We start from the raw sequence: 26,228 nt of genomic DNA on the forward strand, positions 1-26,228 counted from the left end.
CCAAATGAATCAATGATTTGTCATTTCCGTTACAATTATTAACTCAAGCTAAACAAAACGATTTAGACTAAGGATGAATAATTTTATTTACTTTACATTTAAACTAATCTATCATTATCATTTTTCTTACATCTCTGTCAGTTCTTTTAAATGATTTCAAACATATTACGTTTCTGATAAAAAACTGTTCATGATAAACAAGACACTGTCTTTACATGTATCCAACCTTTGTTCAGTATAGAAGTTGAAATCCATTACACTATGGTATCAACAAATGAATCTAAATATCACAAACCTACACGTGGTATTTTTTCTTCAATAAACCAATTAAATTTATTGTGTTATTGAAATATTTTTGTCAAAATATCTTAATCAGTATAAGGAAACAAAACAAGTTTGTAAAAACTGAACTTTTAAATTCAAGTACAAAGACTTTCCTAAACAAAAAATGATAAAATATCAGATAATTTTGTATAATTTAAAACTGACCAAATGATAAATAGATCAATTCATACATTGTTGATATTAACACACGTAATTAATAACACCAAAAGATGTAACAATAAGAAACCATACTTGTTTGATTAACTTGTGACAAAAGTTTACATCATGGATACGTCACAAGTTTAGCTTACAAATTTACTTTGTTGAAACTTTTCCATTGTATTATATATGAGATTTTTAGTATTGAACGTGAAATACACATTACAAACTCAGTTTTATTTAGTTTATGTTTCTGTTGTTTTGATACAAAGCTACACGCTGGTCTGTCTCAACCTTGACCAAAGCAAAGTATAAAAAGCACAGAATTGAGAACTAGAGGTCTGGAAAACCTGACCGTAAACTTTTAATTTAGAAATATACACATATTAACGTAGTTATTGTTAGTTGTTATAATTATCTGTGAGTAGGGAGAGAATCTCTTATCACAGTTTATGCAGAAACATTCTACTTTAGTACATATTATTTACAGAAACATTCTACTTTAGTATATATTATTTACAGAAACACTATTGTTTAGCTTGTATTATTTACAGAAACACTATTGTTTAGCTTGTATTATTTACAGAAACGCTATTGTTTAGCTTGTATTATTTACAGAAATACTATTGTTTAGCTTGTATTATTTACAGAAACATTCTGCTTTAGTATATATTATTTACAGAAACATTCTACTTTAGTATATATTATTTACAGAAACACTATTGTTTAGCTTGTATTATTTACAGAAACAATATTGTTTAGCTTGTATTATTTACAGAAACACTATTGTTTAGCTTGTATTATTTACAGAAACATTCTACTTTAGTATATATTATTTACAGAAGCACTATTGTTTAGCTTGTATTATTTACAGAAACATTCTACTTTAGTATATATTATTTACAGAAACACTCTACTTTAGTATATATTATTTACAGAAACACTATTGTTTAGCTTGTATTATTTACAGAAACACTATTGTTTAGCTTGTATTATTTACAGAAACATTCTACTTTAGTATATATTATTTACAGAAACACTCTACTTTAGTATATATTATTTACAGAAACACTATTGTTTAGCTTGTATTATTTACAGAAACACTATTGTTTAACTTGTATTATTTACAGAAACACTATTGTTTAACTTGTATTATTTACAGAAACACTCTACTTTAGTATATATTATTTACAGAAACACTCTATTTTAGTACATATTATTTACAGAAACACTCTACTTTAGTATATATTAATTACAGAAACACTCTACTTTAGTATATATTATTTACAGAAACACTCTACTTTAGTATATATTATTTAGAGAAACACTCTACTTTAGTATATATTATTTACAGAAACATTCTACTTTAGTATATATTATTTACAGAAACATTCTACTTTAGTATATATTATTTACAGAAACACTCTACTTTAGTACATATTATTTACAGAAACACTCTACTTTAGTATATATTATTTACAGAAACACTCTACTTTAGTATATATTATTTACAGAAACACTCTACTTTAGTATATATTATTTACAGAAACACTATACTTTAGTATATATTATTTACAGAAACATTCTACTTTAGTACATATTATTTACAGAAACACTTTTGTTTAGCTTGTATTATTTACACAAACATTGTATATTTTATACAATTTACCAAAACATACTTGTGTAGTTCATATTGTTTACAGGAACTTCCTTGTATTGTTTATATTATATTCAGAAACATATTTTTATTCTTTATGCTATTCACAGAAACTTATTCGTATGGTTTCTACTATTTACTGAAACATATTTCTATAGCCTTTGCTTTTCTACAGCCCATGGAATTGGTAATTCGTTTGATTGTTGATTTATTTTCTCAATATCTTTGTGATATAACATTAACGCCCAGGTTTTCCTGAGTCAGACTGAATATATATTCTAAAAAAACTACCCACCACTTAGCATGTAATTCCGTATTGAACCGTGTCACTGGTACAAAAGAAACACACAGACAAGCAAGTTCTCTAAAGATGTTTTTAAGTATAAATTACACTTTATTTTCTATTCTGAAAAATCGAACTTAATTTCAATTCACAGTTTTTTATTTTATTTCACAGTTCAGGTTATAAAGCTACTCAGTGGGCTGTCTGTGCCTGCCCACAATGAATATAAAAACCTAGTTTCCATTGGTGTGAATCTGCAGACATCCCGCTGTGCCACTTGAGTATAATATTTAGTCAATCAATAAGTTTCTATCTAACAATTAGAAAATGTTTAATCATTTTACTTTCTTTCAATTTTCTATTCCTGAATTGGATAGTAAAATTGTTATCATTCTTACAAGAAAAGTGAAATTTTGCAATATTTTTATATTAAGAGTTTAAAATACTTAATAATTTATTATCACCTGAATTAGCTGTAGCCAATTATTCTCTGCCATTATGATTTGCTGCATTCAAACTTCGACCGTCATTCATTATTAGTTCACTATCCAATACTCTTTCGTATCCCAAACTGCTGTCGCAGCTTCCATCACCTTTCAGGCCAATGTTAATGTCTAAGCTTTTGGTTGTTTCTCTTTCTAACCCTTTCTTATTGTCTTCTTTATTTTCTTACTTCTATAAAAATTGAATCACCGTTACTCCCATGTCTGTCATTACCGCTCCTATCTCCCCTTTGTTTCCATGATCACCGAAACCATCGTGGAAATTCTGGTTTCTTTAGTTATTTTCTTTCATAATGCAGCTTCCTATAATGACGTCCATACCAATCAAAAGCAAAACAAAAACCTGTAATAAAATTATATATCAAAATTTAGTTTTCTTACAAAATTATGACCATTAAAACAAATATGTTATTTAATCTATCGTATAACTTTCTCCCCTTAAAGCTGACAGCATACGGAGACGTATCAGTACACACGTGAATAAAACAGTGATGATTATACAACAATAATGATTCTATAAAACATGTTGAGAAAGCTTCCGCTGTACGTTTAGCGTTTTGACTGTAATTAATTGACTCTGTTAAGGTCACTAAATAGGTTATGGAAAGTAAGGACACTGCATTAATAAGTGGAACAAGGAAGAAACTGTGACATGTTGACACCACCACATGATGCAATAAGGTTGCCTCATCAAAAAGTAAACGATTTCTGAGGCATTTGTGAATAAAGTATTGGCTATACACGGTGTACTTCAGTACTTACTGACAGATAGAAATAGTCACTTCATTTACAAGTTAATGTATTACATTTTTCAGTTCTTAGGTGCCCAAAAAAACAGAAACAATTGCCTTACATCCAGCTGCTACACTGTTAGCAGAAAAAATCAACGGTAATTTGCTGGATATGATCTCTCAAACATGTGAGAAAGATAAGAAAACTTGGCAAGAGCTGGTTCATTTATCAGAAGACTGTCATTTATCAGAAAACTGCTGATGATGTGAAAAACAAACAGTTGTTACTTGACAATTAGTTAAAGAAATTGAAGGAAAGGAAGCCCCATCAGTACGAAGAAATGACAGATGAAAACCAGAAGACTGACAAAAAAGAAAATATTTAAAATCGAATCTGATGATTCGACTGAACCAGATTTATATTATGCATACTTTATCTTTGTTAGTTTGAGGAGGTTCATATTTTAAGACAAATATAAATTATTTGATTACTGTTGTAATCGGTTTCAATATGCGTTATACTTTTATCTGCATATATATAGATAGAGATACTTTTTCTGTATATCAGTTTAATTTTGATTAAATATTTTTATAACAAACGTCTATAAATACCAGTGAAATCCTGTGTAACAAATAATATATCACAAACACTATTCCATTTATTTAAAGTAGGAGTTAAAATGTTCCATTTTTACCCTTTAATAAAACTGAAGATTACTTGTGATGCATAAAATAAACAGTCCTCTCTCTTCTCCTAATGGCTTATTGATTACTTTAGTGACTTAAATCGCTAATATCTGGGGTACTTTCTATGCGATAAATAAAGTTCACATAGCCTTGTAGCTTTCCATTAAATAAACAAATTGACCTAAGGTCTATATGTTTCTCTCATTTCAATCCCAATAGGTTTCTTAAGGTGTATAAATTTTAAGCTCTTAGACATTATTAACCATCAGAAAGCAGCAATTTTTTTTAAATATTCAACAATTTTGGAAAATTAGAGTTAACACAGCAGTTTCTTCCAAAAAATAACAAACCAGTGACGAATAGTTACTAAAAGACCAGACCAGGTATTCTCAAATCATGTATTATAATATTCACATTAATAAATAAAACATTACTCAAGTCACGAATTTTGAAACTCTTGGGCCACACTTTCACCAAACAAAGGGCAAGCATGTTTTATATAACAAGGATTTGAACCAGCAATCCTCAGATACACGACTTGAGTGACAGGTATGATTTTTATTGAAGAAAGTGATTTTATATTATCAGGAGATACGTGGATAATTTTCGATTATATATCGGTTCCACAGTATGTTCGATTAATAGTTGTATCACGAGAAAAACTAATATCACTCGAAATATTTTTGTCGTAAGTTGTCGTGTTAAGTTTGATGACAGAGATTGGGAAAATATGACGTAATTTACGTAACAAATCAGGAAAAATCTAATGTTTAGTATGGGAAGGATTGATTAAGAATAATAGTACTCTTGTTAAGATTTGTTTTTATAATTAAAGGATCAAGTCTGTTATGAACGCCCCTCGGAAGTACAGTGGTAAATCTACAGATTTCCAAGCTTAACTCAGGGGTTCGATTCCTTTCAGTGGGCTCGGCTGATAGCCCGATGTGGCATTGCTACAAGAAAAACACTCAAACAAACATATACTCTTATGAACATAATTAAATTGCATCTAATTATCTCATATTAGTGTGCGTAGAAAAGTGCCTCTTCTCACACTGAAATTATACCATGCAACAAATACAACTACTTGTCTTCGGTGAGTTGTGTTACAGTTTAACCGATAATTAACTTATTGAATAAACTGTAGAACACTTACCACCGTTCTCATCTTCATTAGACTGCGATAAGGTAAAAGACGTTGATCTCAGCTGTAAGTTCGTTGGTTATGTTAAAAGCATTCTCCAACTTTCCGTATTTACGTAATGTACTGATGTGACGCAATCATACTGAAGGCCACAGATATATAAGCAGGTCTGAAAAGAACCACGCTTTCAGCAATACATATAATGTTCGTTCAATGTGGTTGTGGTACTCTTATGATAAACTCTTCTATTTGTTGAAAATGTTCGAGGAACTATACAGAAAATGCAACGGTTGAGAAATTAATAGAACAAACACTGATGTTTCATGTGAAGTACAAATTTATGTTATAATGTGTATCAGTTTTCTTTTTATTCACTTTTTATTGTAATTATTCTACATTATTACCTTGATATCTACTTTAGAAATAACCTAGATCTTATCGGATATTATCGATATTAATAAGTATAAATCTTATTCTCAATTAGCTCTATTATTCACTTGATTAATTAAGATCAGAAGTTACTGAATATAATTCAGAATACTGAATATAACTCGACAGTAAAATGTCATACTATTTTCCTATATCACAATAAAACTGCAAAAATGCAGGAAATATGGGAATGTTAACGTAAAGTGAAGCCAAACAATTCGTTCCTCCATACTATTTCAAATAACTATTAAAAATGAAACGACGAAAATAGATCAATAAAAATATTTCATGTTGCGACTGGAATTGCCAAAAATTCATTTTGATAAAAGCAAGTTTCCGGTCGAAAAGTTTCTTGAATATAACGCTATCTAGTTTTACTCAAATAGTAAATGCCTGTCGAGTGATGAGATTTTAATTTAAAATTATGATAAAATCACATCTAGTAATGGTTTCGGACAGTAGAGGTAGTAAAGCATCAATTTTGTACTTTATGAGGTTGATAGCTTCTGCTTTCATTTCTTAAAATAAAAATAGGTCGTTAGATGTCATAGTATCTAATAAAAAAGCAATATTATGAAAGAAAGATTTTATTGCAGCCAGTCTTACTTCATATCCCATTAACGTACTTGGAGAATTGACTAATTGCATTTTAAAACTGATCTGTTAACGTCGGGTGAGAGTGTAGCCCAATAATATCATTGCATAAGGAGTTTTGAATACTGTTCTTTAGATTTTTTGCAATATTACATATGCCTAAGTAGATTTATAAGTTTTATAAGTAGATTTTCCATCATTAAGATAAGCAAAGATCATAATTAATATTCATTTTTTCCATCACATAAAAATTGTTTACAAATCAGGAAGAGAACAAACTCTTACTTAGTTCAATTTATTATTTCGTTTACCAGAATGAACATTTTTTATCATTATGTTTCTGAAGAAAGATATAAGCAAACTGGTACGTGTTAAAAGATTAAAGAAACTGAAGGAAAGGAAACCCTATCAGAACGAATATATGACTGATGAAAACTTGATGATTGACAAAAAAAATATTGAGGTTGAATCTGATTACTCGAATAAACTAGATTTATCTTATGATGATGAAGAGATAAGTAAAGCCGAGATAGAAAATTAAAAGTTAGAGGACGTTAATGCCGTATATTAGGTGATGAAATTGTTGACATAGATTACCCGACGTAAAGCCTGTCTAGTTTCGTCAAAATCCATGTACCCAAGGACAGCATGTGAAGAACACCTACAACAATGTAAGCTGATACTGTTACCCATGATTATAACATTACATGACGCGATCATGTACCAACTGAACCAGAAGTGATCATTAATAGAGTTAATGTTAGCTCTAGAGACTCAACTAATTGTGTACTACCAGCTTTTAACAATATGTTATGTTAAATGCATAGCTGTAATTAGAATTACGAAGAAAATATAGGATTTATATAGTAATTACTGTATAAGTTATATAAATATGAGTGTGTGATTATAAGACACTTGTCTTTATATGTTTTAGTAGTTGACGTATCTGTAGGTTTACTACGGTTATTATTATATAGATAAGTGTAAACATGGCGGTAAAGAATGTGAGTATTGAACCACTAGAAATTAAGACGGGCATGATTTTTATTGAAGAAGGAAATTTTATATAATCAAGAGATAAATGGATAATTGCTAAAAATATACCGTTTTCACAGTACGTTCGATTAATAGTTTGATTACGAGAAGAACTAATATTGTTAGAGAAATAGTTTTACGTGAGTTGTCAAGTTGGTTTCGATGCATTGGTTCGGAAAATATGACGAAATTTCATGTAACAAATTCTGGAACAGCAATTTTATGTTCAGTAACGATCTTGTATCAAATATTAATTAAAAACTATAATATCTAAGATAAACGATATTTAGTTAAGATAGAACATTTGTTATTAGATTTCTCTTCTTCCAATGAATTTTCGGTGTTTTTAGAGAATTTAAACGCTAGTAACCGGGTTTTGGTTATATATGGTGGACAAAGTGCAAATAACCCTCTGTGTAGCTTTGCACTTAGAAAACACTTGAACTGAGACCTTTATGTTTCTCATTACATACTTAACATTTGTTAATATGTATAAATGTATAAATGATATCAAAAACGTTGATATCAACTGTAATTTAGTTGGTTATGTTAAAAGTATTCTAGAAGTTTACACATTTATATAGTTGAGTGATATGACGCAATCATACTTAAGGCCAATACAAGCAAGTAACAAAATAGCTAATACACAAATTTCTACTTAATAGTTTTTCATTAATAACAAAAAACGTAAGCAATGTTTGGAGTTTTCTCAGATGCATTTGGAAACGAAGATAGATCAAAGCTACAAAATGTTAGAGAAAATGTTTTAATTTTCTAATTCCTTCTGACGTGCACTGAATGTTTGACATCATTCCAAGTAATCAATGTGGTGCTTGAACTTTTAATCAATTTATAATTATATTAAGAAGAAATTTCAGTTAGCCCTGAAGTCTTATCATTTTATGAAAAAGAACCGTTGATTATATTATGTGGAAATATTTTTTGATTGTAAAGTAAGAAACAATTGGTTACTGTTATTGAATTATGATTCAAGAATATTTTTCAAACTTCACTAAAACTCTCAAGGTTCAGTAAACATCAGTTAATTACTGGTTTAGAATCTTTTTTTCTCTGAAACAACGTCTTGAAAACCATCTATTTTTCTTTTAATCTTTTTGTAAAACATTTTCAAATTGACTAAACTGTTCACCGAGAATTTCAATATTGAGTTCATCAGTACTTATGTAAGAAGATTGGAGAAAAACGAAATATGGAACATACAAAATAACAATCGTTTTGTATCAAAAGACTGGAAATCCATAGATAAGTTACATTCCTCTCTCGCTTTTTACCTCTCAATTACATCTTAAGGTCTCCATTTACAAAACTTTGTTACGTATTACTTCAAGCATAGAAATATTCATTGACGGATCCTGTTAATAACAGTTTTCTACCAGAACTTTACAATAATGCTATCTGCATCCTGTATTCTACATGGAGACCTTTGACAGACATAATCATATACTAACCTCACGAAAACGATAAAACTTCAGTAAGATTATTTGCCAAATGTACTTTTTTGTTCAGAAAACTCTCTATATAAACGTTCAGAAACACCGTATCCCTGTATGTTTATTAAATAATAGTCAAATTTATTTCTATATAAATATAAATTCATATCTATATGTATACAAGATATTTTATAACAGTTTGTGTAAAACTTTTGGTTTGTCTATCAACGTATTTCTTTCTTGACGAGTTGACCGATCTTGACCCAACCTGGAATGCCAATTTTATAGTCCGAAACAAAATTCATATGAAATTTTCCAAAACGTAAGAAATACGTAAATTTTTTTTAAAATATTAATTCTTATGTCATTTCTGCAGAATCTTTCGTAAATATTTAAATTTGAGCAAAGGTCCCATCACAAAACCATTGTACAAATCAAAAACGGAAATAAATATTTTAGCATTTTAACTTGTCTTCCATAATAACCAAAATATGAAATAATAGAATATGAAGGTACAGTGTGGAGAATAGATATATCATTGATCCTCTTTAAATTTTCCGACCTTTTCTGAACCATACCGTTTAACTACGATTTGTATTAGGTTTGAAATAAGTGATTGAACCTGAACATTTTTGGATATTTCTTACTTATTGAAGTGGAATATAAAAGAGAAGTAGCAACATTATTATTAAATTAAATGTGTTAAATGCGCCGAATTCAGACAGTACAAATCTTCACCACATCTCTACTGCAGAGATGGCAACTTCGAGCAGCAACTGACACCAATACTTTATCATTTCTGCCAAGTTTCTCGTTTAGAATGCTACATCTCACTTGTGATCGACTTCCCTTGTCTTACAATAGTTTTATTAAGAATGAATGCTTATGAAATTCTTCTCAGAGATTTTAATCATTTCTAGAAGACATGCTCGTGTTTTCTTTATTTCGAGAGATAAACGAAGGAAGCGTAGAGCATTTTTAAACTGACCAGCAAAACTTTGAAGATAAGACATTTAACTTGAATTTTAAATACTTCGAAAAGAAAGTCGATTATAGACTGAAAGCCACTTCTACTTGTAGACTTTCACTGGGTCTGTCGGTCTTTCGGCAGGAGCAGAACATAGAATGTAATTTGACGTTCAAATTATTTTTAAAATTATACATCTACTTAAATATATCTATGCACGAATACAACTATATTTATATAAACACAAAAGTGTGCCGTTTAAGCAAATCATAGTAATAATATGTTAGCAGAGAACTATTTCTAAACATAATTAAGTCATTTATTCAAAGGGAACATACTACATGTTTCAACAGAACTTTAATGTGTCTGAACAATTCAAAACAATGTTCTCTCGAAACATTTAATGTGCACTCTCAGAATAAATCACATCTTTATGCTTTGAAATATTTGTTTCCTCAATTGTTATTTGTATTAGAAAAATGTGATTGCTTCGTAATAGAAATAAAAGATACAGCCGTAACAGTAATTTCTTCCACGTTCAACTTAATTTGTCCTTTCAGGACTTAACTGGTAACTATTAAAGTATTACACTTTAAAGATAAAGTGGTTTTCACAGAATCTTTTGTCTCTCATCGGTTAGCTCAATTTATGAGACTAGTATTGAACGAAAATCTTATTGGGTGATGACAAATATAAGACTGGAAAGTTTCTTTTTAAACACCTTTCTTTTCTAGCCGTAATAGCATGAAATCAAAATTGACGGTCAATTTTCTCGCTGCACTTGTAATATTGACAATAATTTTAAAGAAAATATTCATTGATTAATTAGCCTGGCCGCGTTGTATGTTCAATATTGAGCATATAAATACAGCTTCCAGTTTGGCCTACAATTTTGATTTTATTTCTTTTAGTCACACATACAGTCCTTCTTTGGCCGCAAACCACTTTCACATTTAATGTTGCTTTGATCACAGTTTTATCAATACACATTAATAAATACCACGAAATAAGAAGTTTATAAGATAAAAACCATGTTGTTCAAAACAGAACTTTTCAGATACGTTTTCTTCTCTAAACACTGTTAATAGCTTATTTATAGTAACGCCATGGAATTTAGACTGCTAGATTCTTGTCAATAATCCCATGAAATTGGCATAGCTCTATGAAACATCACCATCTATGCTAAATAGTTAATATAACATCTCCTGATGCTAAACGTTCTTGATTATGATAATTTTCTAAAATTTACTAAAACTGTTCAGAAAAATTTACAATGAATAATCATTAACAACCGTCCACTCCTGTGATTGTTTTGAAAACTTGACGATAAACAGCTAATCTTGTTTGCTTGGCCTGACAGATACTTTTGTATTTGCACGTTTTTTCATCACATGGGTTTGTTGCTCTAAATCAGCTGTCATTAATCCTGATGACAAAAAACTATTAACGGTCCACTTTTATTCGTAGGTGAAGCTGTATATTAAATATGTAAGACCGATATCTTACGTGACGTTTTACGTAGGCATGTGCAAATATTTTCGTCAAGTTTAAGCGCTATGAGTGGATTGCCTTTGCATATGTGGCTTATATTTACATCAGATTTGTTTCGTAAATACAGGTTAAAAAGATCCATGATTGTACCAGATTTCAACAAAAAATTCATTAAAGTTAAATATTTTTCCTACCAAATAAAGTTTCCACACTTTTGATGCGAAGAAGATAGAAGAGAAAATTCAATCAAATTTTTCATGTTATATCTCAGGAATTTCTCAACAGATTGCCTTAGAATTTGGAATGGGAAGTAAGAGTCTAGTGAAGGGCATTCACAAAAGACATGGGACAGTGTGGGTTACAAGGGTCTTAAACACAGAAGAAATAAAATCGTTAAACAATTACTCCTGGTAACTCTCTCGTCAAAGTCACCTTGACGTGACGAGAGAACATGTGCATGCCAGTTATCCTGAGAACGATGTCGTCTGGAGGCTTGTGCTCCTGGTAGAATGGACCATGATGGTAATGTCGTGGGTGAGGTTTCTGACAAACAACAGTCCAACCCTTAGACCCCAACGGCCAATCCAAAAGGAAGAAGGACCATACCTGTAATCCTCAACGACAGGAAAGGAGGACGTGAGCTGCAGCATTTCCTCAAGTTCCAATCGTTTTAGTTTTCTTCCCTTTGGACTCAACTAGTTGACTGTCAAGGACCGTGTGTCTGCTGGGGTGCAGTCATTTATACGTTAAGTCAACTCACTCACAGGCGTCTCCCAAGTTTGACAAAGTTTCCAACATTTTGAAGAGAAGCGAGAGAAGATGAAACAACTCCAGCTGCTACTGAAACCTCTCCTTTCCCCTGAACTGACCTGCACTTACTGCCAGAAGACCTGTGCAGCAAGGATTGGCTTCATTAGCTATCTCCGAACCCATGTATGATTTTAGAGAGCCATCATCCTCCACCTCGAAGGATCGCCACGACTCCTGTTAATATCTCTCTATATGTTCTACATCAGGTTGTTTTGGCTGTAAAACTAAAAAACGTGTATCTTAATCTACGTTTCTTATATAATAGTATAATATCTCTGAACTTTCTGTATTGGGATGAAATGTATCTGGACATTTCAATGAGAAAATAAGGACGGCTATCGAAGATAGCTCTCGTGTACGTTTGCGCGAAATTCAAAACAAACATCCTTATAAATTACAAGATTAAAGTGATTGAAACAACTCAAACATTTGTAACCGTTAACTTTCTATTTAGCTTTAAAGTAATAGAAAGCGATAATTAAAAACATGACACGCAATGAACATTATTAGTTAGACAAGTTCACTTTGATATACATTCAAGTTAAGTTCTGTAAATAAGAGTTATTTAAGCAGGAACAGTAATTAATGTATTCAATAATAACCTGAATAAATATAGCTAATGTTCAGTAGTCGGAAACAGACTCATAAAAAATCAGAAAAATACATATCAAGAGTGTCTATATTCCCATACCAACTGATGCAAAATAGTGAATCCCATACCAACTGGTGCAAAATAGTGAATCCCATACCAACTGATGCAAAATAGTGAATCCCATACCAACTGATGCAAAATAGTGAATCCCATACCAACTGGTGCAAAATAGTAAATCCCATACCAACTGGTGCAAAATAGTGAATACCATACAAACTGGTGCAAAATAGTGTTACCCATAACCACAAAATAAAGGAACGAACAATATAAAAGTAGAACATGTTAGAACTGGTGACCCACAAATAACTACGCTTAGAAATTAAATTAGAAGATACATTAAGTTATTATAATCACAATAACAGTACACCTTCTATACACAAATAAACTCAAAAACTGTTCCCAGATATTCATATTCACATATAAAAAAGGCTACAAGGTTAAACAAAACAACCATCACTTAGTTAAACAACACTCAAACACAATAATAATAAACTAGCATAAAAGAACAAACAGAAAGTACACGCCTTGAAAGAACAACTCCAAGAAATATTCAAAACAGCAGACGACCAAAACATTGACAGTCACTTCAAGATGAACTATATAGAAAACAGTCGGAAATTTGTCAAAAGAATTCAATATAATAACACTCCAAAAATAAACCTGAGTAAAAACAGTGTTTAACATCATATAATAATTTTCTTGTCATGTTACGGCTTAGAAAGCGAAAAGAATTCTCAACAAAAGCGATATGTAATGTTGTTTGTACTATCTGGCAAATTGCTGCAAACTTGAAATGATCCCCAAACACTTTGAGTTACATCCTAAATCGTGACACCTGGACAGGTAAATATAAAAATATGAAATGAATAGGTATAACACCTAAACTAAATGATACTGATATTCAGTGTCTTTGTTTATACAGCTTTCGAGACAGATGGAAGACTGCCACTGATCTCAAGCATGAGATAAACAAACATCTACCAAGTGACATAAAAATGCTCAGATTTACAGTGTAAAGAATACTCAAAGAGAATGAAATATTTGGTTGTGTAGCAACTTAAAAACCCTTACTTTGATCTCCAAGTATTGTCAAAAGAATAGTTGCAAAAAAGTGTAAAAACTGGACTATTAATGATTGTAAAATGGTGTGATGGACGTATGAATCCAAGTTGAAATATTTGGTTCAAAGCGAAAGTTGTGCGTCCAGAGGAATAAAAGAGAAATATACCGAAATCAGTGCACTTCACCTCATATGAATCATGAGGGAAGAAGTGTAATGGTTTAAAGTGCTTCTCTATTGAGATAAAAATAGATATTTGCAAAATAGATATAATAATTGACCAACGCAACTGCCATCAGACACTGTTGATCCGTCTTGTTATACACAGTGGTTTGCGTATTATTTGTAAAGGATTCTACTGCCAAAGAGATAATGACCTCAAACATTCATCCATCCTATATAGAAATTACTTAGCGAAGAAAGAAGTTACTGGAATCATTCAAGTGATGCAATACCCCCACAGAGCCTCGATCTTAAGCCAATTGAAGATATCTAGAATTTGAAACCTGAAAAACTTGACAAATCAAAACTTGCTTCCAAAAAACGTTTTGTATTTGAAACATTTAGAGCAAAGTTCCAAAGGACATTAAACATGTTGCGATTGTAACCTAAAGGCTGTCTACAGTTATTAAAATAAAAGTGGGACAGAAAACATATACTGTTTGCTGAAATCAAATACAACCACTGAGTTTTTATTGTACTAAATATGAAGATTAATAAACTTTGAATGTATCACCTATGATTTAACATCCATTGTTGTTTTTTTTTAAATAGCTTGAAATCTAATTTTTGATTTCGTTCTAACACTTTTGCACACTACTGTGTGTATATTCATATATATATATACCAAATCAATAACGTGCACCGAGTAAACTACTTATAAAGGATAGTTTTCTTTAACGTATCATCATTGTACTATTTATATAACATAGTTAAATACAGCAATGTTATAGATAGAAGTAAACCGTATTGTTACGCAATCTTTGGATATAATTTTTAGCTTTTTAGTAACTGTAATACGTACGCCTAATAGGCCAATTAACTTCTTATAATCCTATGCCAGTTAAATGTATGATTCTGAGGCTGAAGATATTTCTTATTGCGTTTTCAAGTTCTGAGAAGAAGTCTTCAGCAGTCTTATCGGATTGTGTAAGGTCGTTGGTACCAAAATGAATTATAAGAAATGGGACATATCCGAGAAAAGAACTGGTCATAGCTATGACATAGTGAATTATAAGTAATTGGACATATCCAGAAAGCGAACAAGTCATAAGGGTTTTTATTTCAGTTATATCAAGACTTCCTGGATTAACGTGTTTTAGTACATCATGAAAATACCATAGAACTTATCAGATACACTCCTGTAATACTGTATTCATATTATAGCATATATTATGCAATGCATATTATGGTAGTATGGGTAGGTGTATAATCGTTTAAAGGATATGTTGTTTTTATCTATGAATTGGAACATTAGAGTTAGTGGATTTACATCCAAAGATCTTTTGCTATTCAGATCACTTGTTACAATTGTATTTTGATCGTAGAAAAAGATGTTGAAGATAAGATTTATGTCTATACATTTTGTTGGAGAACAATATATTCCTGCTACTGTTATAATCGAGTGATTATCTTAGAGGATATCAACCATTATATTTTCCTTCCTGCTGTTCATTTGGATATCAGTAATGGGAAGGTGTTTTTTTTTTCATATAATAACATAATTCTTCTGTTGGTGTCTTGATTATTTCTTCTATCTCTTCTTATTGACGTATAGTTACATATTTTGAATCTATTCTTAGGATAAATTAGTGTTACACTTACAATAAGAATAACAGGGTTAATATCTTTTACTAAGTCTTCAATCTCGTGTTTCTTGGAAGCAAGTGCACCTTGGATATTGATACTTAGAACTGTGGAATTAAAATTTTAGTATATATCCTGTGATTGTTTGATTAGTTACGGTATATGTGATGTTATGTGTTTTATAGCTATGTTTATAAATAGGTCTGTGCTATATTTCGATTGGGTCGGTATTGTAAATTCTGTAATGAACTCTGTAATAATGTTTTTAATTATGTTTACTATTAGATTTGTTTCATCGTTTGTGTTTTATTTTACTGTAAGATTGTTTTTTCTTCGTTGCTTGTTGCATCTGTGATTTTGTTAAGTTCTTGTAAATTGCTAACTGTTTCGGTTGAATTTTGTTGTTCTTTTGTTCGTGGTTTTGGTTGTGTAGGGTTTTCTTTCAACATTTGTGCATATGTAATTGGTCCTGTAGTTGTGTGTGTTATTGTGCTATCTTGTTTTGGTTTTATTGTTTTTTTATATCATTAAGGCGTTGTATTATCTTTTCATATTTGTTGCATCCTTTATAATTTGCTGTATGTGTTTCTCCACAGTTACAGCAGTTTGGTTCAGCTTGATCTTTTTACAATCAGATATGTGGTGTTCACCGCCATATACGCAACACCTCGGTGTTGCTGGACATGCTGCTGAAACGTGTCCATATCGATCGCAATTATTACACTGTGTAATTACTACTGCTGGTGTTTATAGCTGTTCAACTTGGAATTTTTGGTACCACAAAATGATACCATTGTTTATCAGTTCCAAAATATTGTAATGTTGTTCCATGTCAACTCTTATTTAATTTGTTGCTTTGGTTGTGACCTTGGGGATAATTTTTTCCACCTTAGTGTATCGTATATTTAGTTTGTGTATGCTTGCAAAATATCCTGTTTTGTGATGGAGTAGTGCACCCTGCGGATTACTATTGCTTTAGGCTGTGGATTAGTTTCTGGTAATTGTATATTTATGTTCCCAGATGTGAAGGCGTTCTTTGGCCATTATTCAAGTAGTTTATTTACGTCAGCAACACCTTAACCTCGGACAGGGACACCACCCCCAGGTAAACGCTTAACGCAAGCTATTTCAACATCTGGTTCACATCTGCTAATTTCTGCTGCTAGTTGCTGTTTATTATATATGCCAGGCACGCCTCAATAATAATAGAATAATTGGGTGTTTTGTTTTAAGTGGTGTGTTTTTGGTTGTGTAGTTTCATTTTGTAATGAATTTCTACTTTTTATTTTCGACACTACTAGAGTAAACTCTTGGTTTTCATTTGTTTGTTCATCGCTTTGTTCTAGATTTTTTCTTCTTCATTAGTTTTTGCGTTATCAACATCCTAAGCTTTGTTTAAGTTAGTAACATCATTCGTATTATTTTTAGTGTAGGAAAGAACTATCTCTACCTCAGTATGAGAAGTTTCTTCTCCTTCAGGAAGGAACTATCTCTACCTCAGTATGAGAAGTTTCTTCTCCTTCAGGAAGGAACTATCTCTACCTCAGTATGAGAAGTTTCTTCTCCTTCAGGAAGGAACTATCTCTACCTCAGTATGAGAAGTTTCTTCTCCTTCAGGAAGGAACTATCTCTACCTCAGTATGAGAAGTTTCTTCTCCTTCAGGAAGGAGCTATCTCTACCTCAGTATGAGAAGTTTCTTCTCCTTCAGGAAGGAACTATCTCTACCTCAGTATGAGAAGTTTCTTCTCCTTCAGGGAGGAACTATCTCTACCTCAGTATGAGAAGTTTCTTCTCCTTCAGGAAGGAGCTATCTCTACCTCAGTATGAGAAGTTTCTTCTCCTTTAGGAAGGAACTATCTCTACCTCAGTATGAGAAGTTTCTTCTCCTTCAGGAAGGAACTATCTCTACCTCAGTATGAGAAGTTTCATCTCCTTCAGGAAGGAACTATCTCTACCTTAGTATGAGAAGTTTCTTCTTCTTCAGGAAGGAGCTATCTATACCTCAGTATGAGAAGTTTCATCTCCTTCAGGGAGGAACTATCTTTACCTCAGTATGAGAAGTTTCTTCTCCTTTAGGAAGGAACTATCTCTACCTCAGTATGAGAAGTTTCTTCTCCTTCAGGAAGGAACTATCTCTACCTCAGTATGAGAAGTTTCATCTCCTTCAGGAAGGAACTATCTCTACCTTAGTATGAGAAGTTTCTTCTTCTTCAGGAGGGAGCTATCTCTACCTCAGTATGAGAAGTTTTATCTCCTTCAGGGAGGAACTATCTTTACCTCAGTATGAGAAGTTTCTTCTCCTTCAGGAAGGAACTATTTTCACCTCAGTATGAGAAGTTTCATCTCCTTCAGGAAGGAACTATCTCTACCTCAGTATGAGAAGTTTCTTCTCCTTCAGGAAGGAACTATCTCTACCTCAGTATGAGAAGTTTCTTCTCCTTCAGGAAGGAACTATCTCTACCTCAGTATGAGAAGTTTCTTCTCCTTCATCTTCGTTTTCAGAATTTTCACTTGAATTACTTATCTCAACAATTTTTCGTCATTGATTTCGTTTTTTCCTGAAATTCTTTTCTTTATCATATTCCAGAGATGTTAATTTTGCTTTTGCAACATAACAAAGTGCCAGTAACGGGAAGTTTTTTTCTAAATTCTAAATTAATTCTTGTTTTTAGCCACCAAGCGAACTAGACTCACTTTGTTTGTTTTTCAGGCCACTCGTTGTGGATGTTTCTTCGTTTTCCGGACTCATGGTTGTATTCCAGTGGTCAGCATCGCTTTTTCCTTGGCGACCCGCGCTTTCTTCGACCTAGTTGAATCCGTCTCTTTTTTCTTCTCATTCAACTGGTGCTGTTTTTTTCAGTAGGGGAAATTATTTTTGTCCAAGAGAGTATAGTAATTTATCTTTGTACAGATAAGTGAAGGTGGTTGTCGCAGGGAAAGTGTTATAAGTTTTCCCTACACTATTCATATAAACTCAAGAGTATTCAGAAAACTCGCCTATCTCTCAGCTTAGTCTCGCCAAAAGTCCCCGGCGTTCGAATCGTAATTTGAGTGTCGAGGGTTCGAATTCTGGTTGGTCGCATCCAACATACTCGCCGTGGGAGCGTTATAAAGTGACGGTCAATCCCACTATTCGTTGATAAAAGAGTAACCCAAGAGTTTGTAGTGCGTGATGATGACTAGCTGCCTTCCCTCTAGTCTTACACTGCTAAATTAGGGACGGGTAGGCTCATATAGCACTCAATTAGCATTGGGCGAAATTCAAAAACAAAAACAAAACAAACAGTTGACATGTTAACACTGATAGTTCCAGTAAGACATAACTAAAAACACATTTTTTACTAACAAAAGAATTATTTGATAAAACAAGACGAAAACCTAAATAACCAAGGGCACTTCAAAATCTGTTAAACAGAATTTGAGTAAATTAATCTACGAGACAATTTTTTTTGTGTCCCTTTTACCAGCTATATTTTTTTACACTTCAAATACCAGGGGTGGGGAGTGGAATATTTGAAGTAATGTTATTATTATTCAAGATTCCGATCAATCTATCTTCAATGGTGATGAAGATATGAGTTAGAAGTTTGTACTTAAAATATTAATAAAATAATAATAACTTTGAGCCGTTTTATAAGCCGCTTTGCTGCAGCTGAAAAAACATATGATATACATATTTTAAAATAAACTTGTCACTTTGTTTTTCATGTAGTTTTGTAAAAGGTACAGATTAAAGAATAGTATTAGAACAAATAAACTACGTTATATATGTATTTCAACTGGAGATTCGTAATACTTCTGTAAACAACTGGAATATCAAATCATATCAATAATAACACATCCAACTCCAGCTGTCTTCAATAAATTGTATAGAATACACGTGCAGTGAGGTCTATTCGAGATTTTATCTACATTTAGAGCAGGTTTTCTGGTTTAGTTGTGACATTTTTTTACTTGAAACGTATTGACCTTTTGTTTTATCTATCCACATTCACTTGTTAAAACGCGCTGTGCAGAAATCTGTACACACTGGCTTATGATCATATACGTACTTAGGAGGCTCGGCATGGAGAGGTGGTTTGAAGCGTTCGTCTCGTAATCAAAGGGTCGCGGATTCGAATTCTGGTCGCACAAAACATGCTCATCCTTTCTGCCGCGGGGGCGCTATAATCTGCGGTCAATCCCACTATTGGTTTATAAAAGAGTCGCCCAAGAGTTGGCGATGGGTGGTGATGAATAGCTGCCTTCCTTCCAGTCTTGCACTGCTAAATTAGGGACAGCTAGTGCAGATAGCCCTCATGTATCTTTGCGCGAAATTCGAAAACAAAAAACTTACTTAGAACCTGAACTGAGTAAAAGGTTATGAAAATACAGCCGAAGTAAACAACCAGTACTTACATGGGGTATTGGCAAAATGCCTGGAATTCAAACGATACGTCAAGAAGAAAGTGTTGCAGAAATAAGACAGAAAATCATTTTTACGAAGAATTTTCCAAAATCAAGGCAAGTATTTGACAACAATGACAAACATAATTTTGTTTCATTAGATATAAAAGCAAAACAATGTTTATTCCAAAAAGTGTTTTACTAAATTACCATATGTTAATTGCAAATGTTTTGTTACATTACAAGTGTTTTAAAAAGTTATCTCACGTTTGTCACAAGTACGGTTTTATGTTATAAATGTTTTAGTTAAATATTGTTGCTCTTTGCTTGCCCTTTAAGAAGAAAATCTATCTTACAATTATAGCGTTTTGTGTTACTGTTTAGAACGATAAATTAATTTTTTCTCACTAAAAATGTTCAGAGAGACCGTATCATTAAATGCAATTTCCGATACATTTTATCCCAGTATGGAAATTAAAGTCCACTCATATTATATGCCGCTATAGTCCTCATAGATACCGTACGCCGCAGTCCAGAAACAGTTGAATTTTGTACCAGTAAAGAATATTCAGATATATTTTATCCCAGTACAGAAAGTTCAGAGACACTGTACTACTTTATAAGAAACGTAAATTAAGACACACTTTAGTTAGTCTTGCAGACAAAACAAGCCCTACGGTGCGTCTAATAATTATTTCTTATTTACATAATGTTCTATGTTTCACAATAAAGACAACTGAACCAAAGGTGGACTCAACAAATAGCTCGATGTGGCTTTGCCATCGTGAAAACTCACATACAACTGAATATAAATAAACATTCCGAACGCTATTTCCTACAGACACGTACTTGTATCGTAACAATGTTTTCTCAGTTGGCACTCCATGTATGCTTAACAACTCATGTTTTCATTAAATAAGTTCCTTTACCAACTTATTTTTTAATTAACAGCTCTTAAAGAATGTATAAATAGATCTCAAACCAATTCAAATGTTTGATACACTTTACTATCATGTTTGTGAGCATAGGTGCGTGGTTCTAATATATGTTTCAATTTTTTTAAGGTTATTTTCAGTAAACTTATTGATTATAATGTCTGTAATATATTTAATTTATTATATATGTATAATGTATGTTGTATTCAATGGGTAACTTAAATAGCATTCCGAAATCTATGTTTGACGTATATAAGACTGTATATATAGAAACTTGCTTAGAGTGTGGTTGTAATAATATTATGATGAACACTTCTACTTGTTCAAAATCTTTAAAGAACTATTTAGAATATGTAACGGTTTGCAAGGTAATAGATCTAACACTAATGTCTCATGTGATGTGTAAATCTATGTTATTATGTTTATCAGTTTTTCGTTTTATTCACTTTTTCATTATGATTATTCAACATTATTAGTTTGATATCTTGTTTAGAAACAACCTAAATTTTAAGGGAAATTGTCGACATTATGACTGATAATAAGTGTAAATCTTATTCTCAATCACCTATATTAATCACTCAATTAATTATCAAATTCTGATCCCCATTGGTTGATAAGATCAGAAGCAACTGAATATAACAAACTGCTTTACTTTTAACAGTTTTGATGAATCTTATTCAACTCGACAATAAAGTGTCAAATTGTTTCCCTATATTACAATAAAACTGAAAAAATGCAGAAAACCTGGAAATATTAACATAAATTAAAGCCATTGAGTTCGTTCCTCCATACTGTTTCAAATAACTATTGAAATGGAAAAGACGAAAATAGATCAATAAAAAATATTTCATGTTGCAACTGGAATTGATAAAAATGGAGAAACATGTAAACTTAAGTGTAGTCTTTCTTAAATGATCTGAAACCATGATTTCATTTGATAAATGCAAGTTTCCTGTCAAAAATGTTGTGGAATATAGCGTCATCTAGTTTTACTCAAATAGTATATGCCTGTCGATTAATGAGATTTTAAATTAAAATTATTATAAAATCATATTTATAATGGTTTCTGACTGAAGACGTAGTAAAGCATCAATTGTGAACTTTATTAGACTGAGAACCGATGTTTTAATTTGTTAAAATAAAAATAGATTGTTAGATAACATAGCATCTAATAAAAATACTGTATTATGAAAGAGATCTTTTACTGTAGCTAATCTTACTTCATATCCCATAAAAGTATTTGGAGAATTGGTTAATTACCTATCAAAATTGATCTGTTAGTGTCACGTGATAGTGTGACCCAATAATATCATTGCATAAGGTTTTCCTAAGATCTTTCGCATAATTACTTTGACCTAATAACTTAAATTCCATACAAGTTATTTTTTTCTTTTACAAATTGATTTTCCATAAGATACGCAGACTTCGAAATTAATATTCATTTTTTTTCTATCACGTAGAAATTGTTTACAAATCGGTAATAAAACAAACTCTTGCTTTGTTCAATTTATTATTTCCTTTATCACACTGAATAATTTTTATTTTTATGTTTCTGAAGAAAAATATAAACAAACTGGTGAAAAGAGAATAACACTGATAACAAATAAATATTTATTTTTATTCATCTAGAATTATTTTTGTAAATACTCGTCTCTTATTTTCAAAACTACATGTTGTCGTCTTTCGTTTTTTTACATGTATCAGCTTGGTATCGGTTGACTCTATGAAGCCATTGTTTCTTTATCAAGTTTTTATTACGTGCTTTGCCGGCCTGTTCAAACAAAAACATGAAAACTTTGTATAATTTGATTGTCAACTCTACGAGAATTTCGAAGGTACCGAATAACCAGTAGTACCAGATACATATGTTATAATTGTGTAGAACACCTTTCATACTTCGTTTGGAACAATTAATGTATAATTGCACTCATATCGTTAATAGGCTTTGTTCCTAGCTGTGCTATTTGTTCATTTAGGAATGTTATTGCAACAAACTAGTGAATGTTTATATGAAAAAAAACGTGAAACAAAATAATAATTCCTTACAACCCAGTTGTAGACAAGGCCATTGATAGAGAAACATTAATTTTTTTAAAGAAATATTTTAGAAGCCTCGTAATATTTTGCTTAATAATAAGAAATGTGATACATGTTTCAGTGAAGTATCAGTACACACGTGTATAAAACAATGATGATTATATAACAACAATGATTTTATAAAACATTGAAAAAGTTTCCGCTGCTCGTTTAGCGTTTAGTTTAGTCTGTAAGTAGTTGATGTTATCAAGGTCAGTAAAGTGGTTGTGGAAACTATGAGATGAATCAAGAAGAAACTGTGACAGCTTGACACCTCTGCAGTTTGAGATAAAGATACAGAGGATTGGTTACTAACAACTTTAAAACTTTCTGAAATGTAAACAGCTGGCTTATCAATTAAATATCGATAACAAGAACGTGAGTACAGATAAAAGATAAATTTCAAGATCAAACATTTCACCACGTGGTAATATTTCTTCTAGAACATTTCTTCTTCGAATTGTCAACACTTGAAATATGTTCTACATAAACTAACCTAAGCAAGCATTTCAATATATGTATCGAAAAATGTTCCTGGAACAGAAGAAATACACAGAGAGACAGATTAACGAAAGTTTTCTTTTAACTATAAATTATACTTTATTTCTTACTTGATTGAGTTTATTCTTTTGTGTTTTCTATAACCACAAAATAAACAAACTAAATTTCAATGCAATTTTTTATTTCAATATTCAGTTTACAATAAGTTCAAGAATATATTTTTCTTGTACTATATAGCCTTCTGGTGTTATTTGAATAAAGGTAAGATTTCAGAATATCATTTCTATTGGCGATAATCCGTATCCTAAAAAGCAGTGAAAAAATAAAACGTATATGAACTTTCATATGAATTGAATTAAAACCACAGAATTGTCAATGTTATTATAAGTGAGTTATTTTATAAATTTTAATGATTTTTAAAGTATTGAGGAAATTTATTCGTATTTCTGTAATGTGGTGATATGACGAAATCATACGAAAGGCCATAGCTGTGAGTTACGAAACTCTTATATGTTATATGCCAAATTATGCGAAGGTCATATTTCATAATAGGCTATTTCGTCAGATATACTGAGAAACGAATTTAAATAACAAATGAACGCTGTAAATGTTATGAAAATGTTTTTAATTTCTCTTTTATACTGATATCCTTTCAAAGTCCGAAATAATGCCAAATAATGGTGTTTAGTAATGTCGAGAAAACCCACTTGCAGAGAAATATTTTCGGTCATCGTCAGGTTCACAAAACGTTGTTCGCTCCTCTATGCAAAAAAATTTTCTCAACCGAAACCAGCCGTTTTTACATACATATTATGGTGTTTACATCTTCACTTCGTCGAAAAGTAAATTACAGAATTATTTGTTTCTCTTTATTAATATCTGAATTATTTCATGAAAAGAATTTAATTTCTTTACCATTTTACCTTTTATTATTATTTATATGTTTTCATACTCCTGTTAAGTTTAGGATAGGTAAACTTACGTTATGTTTTGTGAAACATTCACACTGAGTTTATTTATGACTACATTATGTGTAAAGCCCTCATTTTACTTAAATTATACGTTCCACGGTGGTTCCAAAAATTATTTCTTATTTACTTAAAGTTCAATGTTTCACAGTAAGGACAACTGAATATATGGAAGACTCAAACAGATAGTCCGATGTGGCTTTGGTAAAATAAAAGCACACAAACAACTGAATATAAATAAATTTACCGATCGCTATTTTCTATTGACAGGTACTTATATCATTACAGTTTCTTCCCAGTTGGTATAGAATGTAAGTGTAACCTATCATGTTCTCGTTAAATAAGTCCCTTTATCCATATTATATTTTCAATTAAAAGTTATTTAAGAATGTCTAAATAGTTTTGAAATCAATGCAAATGTTTGATATACTTTACTATCATATTTCCGAGTCATTGATATATGCTTCGTGTGGTATGTTCCATTTTTTTAGGTTAGTTTCGCTAACTTTTTTAATCATAATGTCTGTAATATATTTAATTTATAATGTCTATAAGTTATAATGTATCAAATGGCTAACTTAAACAGTATTCCGAAAACTATATTTGCCGTATAGAAGCCGGTCTGTAAAGAAACACGCAGTCAGCAATAGGTATTACACATATATAGTGTGATTGTAATACTGTTGTGATAAATTCTTCAAACTGTTGATAATCTCTGGGAATCTAAACAGAAAATGCAAAGGTTAAAATCTAATAGGTCTAACACTGATATCTCATGTTAAGTGTAAATGTATGTTATAAGGTTTATTATGTTTTATTTTATTCACTTTTTTTATTACACTACATTATTAGCTTGATATCTTTTTTAGAAATAACCTAGATCTTATGAAATATTGTCGATACTTGGGCTGTTAAGAACTAGAAATCTTATTCTGTATTAGTTGTATTAATCCCTAGATTTATTATCTAATTCTGATCATCTTTGGTTCATTAGATCAGAAGTTAGTGAATATAGTAAAACCGTTTGTACTTTTAAGAGTTTTGATGAATGTTATTAAAATAAACAATAAAATGTCATACTGTTTTCCTGTATCACAGTAAAACTGTAACCATGCAGGAAATATGGAAGTGTCAACGTAAAGTAAGGCCAATGTCCTTATTCTTCCACACTATTTTAGTTACTTATTTAAAAAGAAACGATTAAAATAGGTCTAGAAAAATATTGTATGTTGGGACTGAAATTGCCAAACGTGGAGAAATCTATAAATTTAAGTTTTATTTTTTTTAATGTTCTGCAATCATGATTTCATTTCACAAATGGAAGTTTCCTGTTAAAAAAAATGTTCTTGAATATAGCGCCATCTAGTGTAACTGAAACAGTATAAAAGGAAAGAAAAAAGATTGTTTTGTGTATGTGCCTGTTGACTGAGAAGATTTTAATTTAAGATCATAATAACATCACATCTAATAATGATTTCTGACTGTAGATGGTAGTAAAGATTAAAAGCAAAACTTAATTAATTATATGGTCACTGCTTTTATTTGTTAAAATGAAAATAGGTCGTTTGATGTCCCAGT

General features: G+C 31.2%; 2 protein-coding genes and 1 long non-coding RNA gene across 3 annotated transcripts in view; all 3 read right to left on the reverse strand.

Annotated features, from left to right (window-relative positions):
• LOC143254189 (uncharacterized) overlaps positions 1-5,542 on the reverse strand; it is a 53,996-nt gene extending 48,454 nt beyond the window's left edge. The window contains exon 1 of the mRNA XM_076508985.1: positions 5,501-5,542. Within this exon, the coding sequence (XP_076365100.1) occupies positions 5,501-5,518 (18 nt within the window). The 5' untranslated portion in view covers positions 5,519-5,542. The remainder of the gene's footprint in view (positions 1-5,500) is intronic.
• LOC143254190 (uncharacterized) overlaps positions 1-26,228 on the reverse strand; it is a gene marked incomplete in the record, with an annotated part of 711,062 nt that overhangs the window by 474,910 nt on the left and 209,924 nt on the right.
• LOC143254204 (uncharacterized) overlaps positions 1-26,228 on the reverse strand; it is a 301,500-nt gene that overhangs the window by 159,472 nt on the left and 115,800 nt on the right. The window lies entirely within an intron of this gene.

The sequence above is a fragment of the Tachypleus tridentatus genome, chromosome 6 (genome assembly GCF_004210375.1).
Source record: "Tachypleus tridentatus isolate NWPU-2018 chromosome 6, ASM421037v1, whole genome shotgun sequence".
NCBI classification, from domain to species: domain Eukaryota; kingdom Metazoa; phylum Arthropoda; class Merostomata; order Xiphosura; family Limulidae; genus Tachypleus; species Tachypleus tridentatus.